The 6,685-nt window shown below is 56.8% G+C and overlaps 1 protein-coding gene across 1 annotated transcript; it reads right to left on the minus strand.

The window, feature by feature from the left end:
• Positions 1 to 899: 899 nt before the first annotated feature.
• On the minus strand, positions 900 to 5,867 carry SOX21 (SRY-box transcription factor 21). The gene has a single exon (XM_081003492.1). The coding sequence runs from the start codon at positions 3,444 to 3,446 to the stop codon at positions 2,589 to 2,591; it is 858 nt and encodes a 285-aa protein (XP_080859618.1). The 5' UTR covers positions 3,447 to 5,867; the 3' UTR covers positions 900 to 2,588.
• Between the last annotated feature and the right edge of the window lie 818 nt (positions 5,868 to 6,685).

The following is a 6,685-nucleotide window of genomic DNA, read 5'->3' on the forward strand; positions in this document are numbered from 1 at the left end:
GGGTGAAGTAGTAGCCCCCCTCCCTTTTAGGCTTGCTCAGTGAGCCTTTCTCCATCCTCCTTTCTCTCCTCAACAAATTAAGAAACCGGCTCAATGGAAACCGAGTGCCACCCCAGCCCTGAGGATGGATTCTCGAAAGTAACCGGAGCGAGAAACACTTCCAAGTCCAGGTTGCCAAGAACTGCAGATGGGCACACCGATCTGATATGTGCTTACCTGGATGAAATTTTAAAGGCTTTTTTTTTTTTAGGGGTGCAGCGTTAAAGTAAGTGCCCGCTGAATTTTAACAGGGCGGCATGCAAACGTTGGCCACTGAAATCAATGGTCCTTAAAAGAGGTTATTTAACCGGGGTGGCTCCCTATTCGCTCTGCTTTTAATTATTTGCTTCAGACTGAAAACAAACAGGCCCGGACGACATGTCCTGAGTGCCAGGTGACGACCTCAAGGTGTGCAATATAAGAAATATCCCAAGGATACTTTTAGCAAATTGCACAGATTTGAAGCAGAGAAGCCCTTTGTAGTGGGAAGACAGAGCAGGCAAACAACTTTCTACTCTGAAAACACTACACGGAAACCGGTTCAGGGTTCCCTGTGTGTCTTATCCAACCAACAAATGAATGCTGTTTCTTTTTCTTCACCCACCCATCCCCCACATAATAGAGCTACTTGGATTTATTTTTTTTAAGGGGGGGGACCCTACTTTCCTATTCACGATTTCAAATGTGATAAATCAGGGTTTAGTTCTACCTTACAATGGTCTGATTTAGATTTCCTAGTCAATCTATTCAAAAGCGAAACAAAGAAAGTCTTTGGAGGATACCTTACACTTCACCTGGCCTAGGCAGGTAAGGGCAATTGAGATTAAAATCTTGTAAGTAACTCAACAAGAAATAGAGTATTTTTCTCTTTCCCCTGCTTCAGGCTTTTATTTAAACTCATTGTTCCAAAATGAACAGAGTGGTAAGTCGGATTCTAAATGTACAGATATAGCTTAGACGTCTAATTTTAAATTAGAACACACCAGCAAACTCATTTATACACGTCAAATGTTAAAACCAATACTTAAAAACTTACCCCCCCCTCCAAAAACCTTATATTACAGAAAGCGAAAAACAAAAGGAAAGGAAACTAAATACAGGTTAGCCAACTTGATTCACAAACATTAATCCAAATATACACATTACAAAAGTAAACGAAAATGGTCATGATGGAAGAGATTGCTCAGAATGACTTCCCCCGCCCTCCAAAATCATTTCCTGCAACTGAATCCTGTATGCTTTTATTTAAAAGAATAATAAGAAGAATATTTTCTCCCTTCCCCCACCTCCCCAGTCGGGCCAAATCGCATGGAAGCACTCCAGGTTTTGCCGTGAGAAGGTGTCCGAAAGGGAGCGGATTTCAAACGTCTTCGCTCGAAACACAGCAATTTTGGATACGCCGACATCACAGAAAGTATAGAATTATCTCTCAGACAAGAAGTCTGATTTTTGTTTTTAGTTTGAACTCCGAAACCCCCCAAAAAGGGATTTCGCAGTCTGTTGCAATTCGCCTCGGTGGTGTTTTGCTGTGGTTGGCGCTGTCTATTTATGGCACTCGAGCTCCTGCACAGTTTTGCTTGGAAACAAGCCCCATGGATTTCAACGAGACCCATTACCAAGGTACTGTGTGCTTAGGATCGCAGCCAATATATATATCTATATCTCATTTTTTTAAAAAGTGACTCAGATAATACAGCGAAGCAGTCTTACACCTAAAGCTCCCACGCGCATGTAGACATTTACAGGTCCCTTCTCCAGAATTACAAAAGTTGTCATGGGGAACTTTGGGGTATACATTAAAAGGGGGAAGGGCGAAGGGAGGGGAGCTAGGAGGAAATCAACAGCGAGAGTGCATACTGATTCTCCTTTGAGTGACCCGATCTCCTCCTCATAAAGCGAGGTATCAAACTCTGCTTATTTCGCGGGGTGGTTAGCTGTGCGCGCCTCGTCCACTTGGTTCAGCGTGGAGTCAAGGCTGATGGCTTTGGGTCCGTTTTTCTGGACCTACTGTGGACAGGACAGGATTTAGAGGGGGTGTGGAGAGAGAGAGGGAGAGAGAGAGAGAGAGGAGGATTGGGGGGGGGGAGAGAGGTTAAGGAGAGAGAAAAGAAAAGAAAAAGGCAATCCCAAGAGACGTCGAGCAGAAAAGGCAACGGGCTACCCGAAGCGTCTCCACCGGGAGACGCGCGACCTCTCTCCTCTCTCTCCACCCATCACCCTCCAACAAATCCGTCGAGGAAACCCGAGGAGAGGAGCAGCGCGAGCAGATTCTGGAGTGGGGAAGGGAAGGCAACAGGTTGAAGAAATGGACGGGCGGCGAGGGAGGCGACAAGACGGATGGAGAGGCGAAATGTTCTCGTCCGGACACCCCAGTCGGCGGCCCCGTAGAATAGATGGCTGGAGGGCACCGCGGCGGCGGCGGCGGCAACAGCAGCAGCATCAGGCTGGGAAGAAGAGGGTCCCGTCGGCTAGAGTCCGGCGTCGGAGTCCAGCCCCCAGGCGCCCCACAGGCTTCCTCTGTACAGGGGTCCAACGTGGGGGGCAGGATGTCATAGCGCCGCCGCATAGGCCGCGGGGTAGGGGTCCAGCTGGGGCTTGCCCATGCCCGGCAGGAGGATGTAGGCCAGCGGGGGCTGGAGCCCCGGGCTGGGCCAGGCGCTGCAGTTGCAGGGGATCATGTAGCCCGGGTTACCCGGGGACGGGTGCGAGTGAGTGTGGCCGCCGCTGGCCGCAGCCGCGGCAGCCGCCGCCGCCGCCGCGTGGAAAGCGCCGCCAGCCGTCGGGTAAGCCAGCGATGAGGCGTAGGGCAGCCCCGACGCCGCGCCTCCTCCGCCCGAGCCTCCAGACGCCGACGAGGAGATTTCCGCTGCCATCTTGGAGCCCAGGTCGAGCAGAGAGTAAGGGCTGCCGGCAGCGGCCGCTGCAGCAGCCGCCGCAGCCGCGGCCGCCGTCGGGGGAAAGAAGACGCGCGCGGCCGCAGCTGCGGCGGCTGCGGCCGCCTTCTCCGGGTTGGCCAGCAGGGCTTCGTGGCCGTGGAGGGCGCCCGCCTTGAGGGCCGGGTGGTGGTGGCCGAGATGGTGCGCGTGATGCTCGGCGGCGTCGGGCAAGCCGTAGGGCACGACGGGGAAAGCGAACTTGTCCTTCTTGAGCAGCGTCTTGGGCTTCCGCCGCGGCCGGTACTTGTAATCGGGGTGCTCCTTCATGTGCATGGCCCGCAGGCGCTTGGCCTCGTCGATGAAGGGCCGCTTCTCCGCCTCGCTCAGCAGCTTCCATTCGGCGCCCAGGCGCTTGGAGATCTCCGAGTTGTGCATCTTGGGGTTCTCCTGAGCCATCTTGCGCCGCTGCGCCCGCGACCACACCATGAAGGCGTTCATGGGCCGCTTGACGTGGTCCACCGGCTTGGCCATGCCCGCGGCGGCAGCGGCAGCGGCGGCGGCGGCGGCGGCAGCGCCCAGCCCGTCGCTGCGAGCCACCCGCAAGAAATCAATGGTGGCTCCTGCGCTCCGGACGCCCAAATTCAGGGGTGCCTGCCCCCTCTCTCCGAACCCAGAAACGTGCTCCGGCAAAAGCCCGCCGCAGTCTCCCTGCCACGGCCTATAACTGGCGGTAGTTAGGCGCACCGTCGGTTCTCCTCCTGCTCCTCGGGTCCCGTTCCCCGACGCCCCCCGCCCTCCAATGGCCCGCTCCTTAGCTCGAGCAAAGCGCTCCCTGCAACACCCAAGTCCGACTGGCGTTTACTCTTGGCGGGAATCGGGGCATTTGACAGCCGACTGGAGGATAGCAAAGGAGCCCCGGATTGTCGTCACCGGCAGCATGACTGGCCGCCGAGAAAAGTTTAAACCCGACGGTGCGAGCAGGCCAAAAAACTTAGTTACGAGTGTTATTCTTTGAAGTCCAATACACCAATCTAAAGTCGATCTGGATTGCCAGAGAGAGGGAGACGGGAGCTGTCCGCTTCCCGCAGAGACCCTCAGCCAGGCTGTCCGGTGCCCGCCCGTCTCTCTCCGTCAACTTTCCTATGTGGACGGGGAGCGAGGCGCTTCCTTTCCGGCCGTCATCCTCGCTCGCTGGTCTCTTCCTGAAACAGGTTGACGACCTTCCCCTCGAGATCCCGGGCTGGATTTTCCCCTCCGGGCTGCTCAGCCGCTAGCACCCCTCCTGCGCTCGCCACGACCAGCTCCTTGCAGCCGTCGAAGGCGCAGTAGGAAGACGACGGGCGCCGTCAAGGCGGCCGGCCAGCGATCGCGCTTCTTGCGGCGGCCAAGCGCTCTCCGGAGCGGTTCCTTTCTCCCGATCTCGCTGCAAACTTGCCGCAAGTTCGCGTCGGCTCCACCTCTGCCCGCTCGCTCCTCCCGCCCGCCCCGCTCCGCTGAAGTTTAGAGGGAGCCTGTGGGGGCCGGAAGGCGGCTGAGGGAGGAGGGAGGAGGGGGGAAACAAAACAAAACAAAACAAAAGCTGAAAACGCGGCCGGTGTCGACGACGGACGATCCAGGCGCAAAGCCCTTAGATTGGAAGCGCCTTCTCCGTATCTGCATTTATATCCGTATCTCGCCCTAGCGCTGGGTGCCAGCTGCCTCCGAGACGCAGCCTCTGCTCCCTGTGCGCTGGCGAAGGCATTAGGCTCGCCTATATGGTGCATGGGCAGCGTGTGTATCTGGGGGCAGGAGGCGGGGGAGGAGGAGGAGGAGGAGGGGGCGGGGTGTCAGGCGAGTGAATGGGCGGCCCCCCCTCGGCTCCTCCCCTCCTCCCTCCCCCGCGTTCCATTGATTAAAGAGAGCGCGTTTCCGTCTCCCATTCACGCCGCCGCAGGCCTTCGAGGGGCGGGGACTGGGCGAGGAGGGTGTTTCCCTCTCTCCCTTCCCTCTCCGCCCGCCCCCCCCCGAAAAACGGGGCGCGTGCGCACTCAGAGCCATCTCTCCGGGACCTTTGCTTTTGGAAACCCTGCGCCCTCCTCTTCCGAAAAAGCCGGCCATCCGGCTTCGCTTGTCGAAGAAGCAGAGGAGAGGGGGCGGACGGGGCCGCCACGGCTCCCCCTTTTCTCTACGGGGGGGTCCCCTCCGCTTCAATCGCACCCTGGCCGCGATCGCTCACGAGGATCCCCAAACTGAACGCGCGCTTCGTTGGCTCTCGCTCCTCTTCCTCTCCGAGGAGCGACTTGCCCGTCGAAGGGGAGAGAGAGAGAGTTGGTCCGCGCGGATCTCTCTCTCTCTCTCTCTCTCGCGGAAAAAAAGTGCTCTCTCGACAGTTTCCTGGCGAAGTTTTCTCGGAAACACTCTTCCACTTGGAGGCGGCGCTTCGTTCCGAGGTGCGCACCTGGGCGCACCGGGGAAAAACGACCCGGGACAGATCCTGAAGGCAGGGGACGGGATAACGAGCGCATCCAAACGCAGCCCGTTCCCTTTGGCAATTCAGACTAAACTGGCGGGGAGGGGGGTCCTGAATTGAGGAGGAGGGCCCGAAATCCTTAGGGAGCTAACGGCGGAGGAGAAGGAGACCCCGGGCCCCCCAATATTTGTCTCCTGGACGGCGGGAGGTGGGGAGGGAACCTATTCACCGGCCCCTTGCTTCTCTGCTACCAGATCACCTGCTAGGTCGGCTGCCGTCGCGTTGACTTGCCCGTCTGTCTGTCAAGGGAAAACCCGCTCGCCTGGTTTGAACGTAGGCGGCGCGCGGGCTTGGTTGTGACTTACCTTCGTGGTGTGTGGAAGCAAGCGGCCCGGCAAGGACCATTAACTCTTTCCCCGGCGAAGGCGAGGCTGATCGACGGGACGGGAGCGGGGGGAGAGCTTATTTTGCCTCGGTCCGAGAACTCTGATCAATACCACAAGGCGGGTGATGGTGGGGGAGGGAAGTAGCGGGGGTGGGAGGCGGGGGAGAGGGCCGGAGGTAAGGAGCCGGGGGGAGCACCGAGCCCACGTCGCCCCCTCCCCCCCGCGGGCTCGCTCAGGCAGGACGAGCGGCATGGGCATAGCCAGGATTTTTGTTAGGGGGGGACAGGCCTTTTGTTAAAGAACCTCAGTTTGCTATGTATTTTTATTGATTATTATTGATTGGGGGGGCAGCTGCCCCTCCCTTCCCCCTCTTGGCTACGCCCATGAAGAGGACGGGGACGTTCAACAAGCGCATTTCTTCCGTTGCAGTTTGCAAGGGGGACGCAAGAAACACCCCTCACCACGTCTGGCACTTTCCCTTTCGCTCTCTTAAACGATTTATTCCGAAATTCGGTCACTTCAGAGCATCAACTTCGGTAGGGAGTTGCTCCTGCGGCTGCTCCTCCAATCTCCCCTCTGATGTCTTTGGAAACGTTATCACTGTGTGTGGAATGATGCTCTGCAGAGGATGCGACCCTAAGCAGCGTTCCTTTGATTTCTGATTTTTTTGGTGGAGAGGCTCAATTCATTTAATTCACTTTCAATCAACGGGCCTTTTTTTTTTTTTTTTTTTACTTCCATGAAAGGATGCCTCGGATCAAAGAGTGCAGAAGTGGGTGGGGCGTAAGACTTCCCCCATCCCACGTCGGATAGTTCTGGAATCAGGTCGCTTTTGCCGGGCGACTTACTCCTTAAATTTGTCCCGCTACCTGCCATCCGTCTAGCAGCTAACCCTCAAACCTTTTGCTTCTGAACTCATCCACCTTTCCTTTAAG

This window comes from Podarcis pityusensis (assembly GCF_964106645.2).
Source record: "Podarcis pityusensis genome assembly, chromosome: 4".
Classification (NCBI taxonomy): Eukaryota; Metazoa; Chordata; class Lepidosauria; order Squamata; family Lacertidae; genus Podarcis; species Podarcis pityusensis.

Bases quoted from the DNA above. Each gene is read 5' to 3' on its own strand.
- SOX21 (XM_081003492.1), bottom strand. From the start codon at position 3,446: ATGGCCAAGCCGGTGGACCACGTCAAGCGGCCCATGAACGCCTTCATG.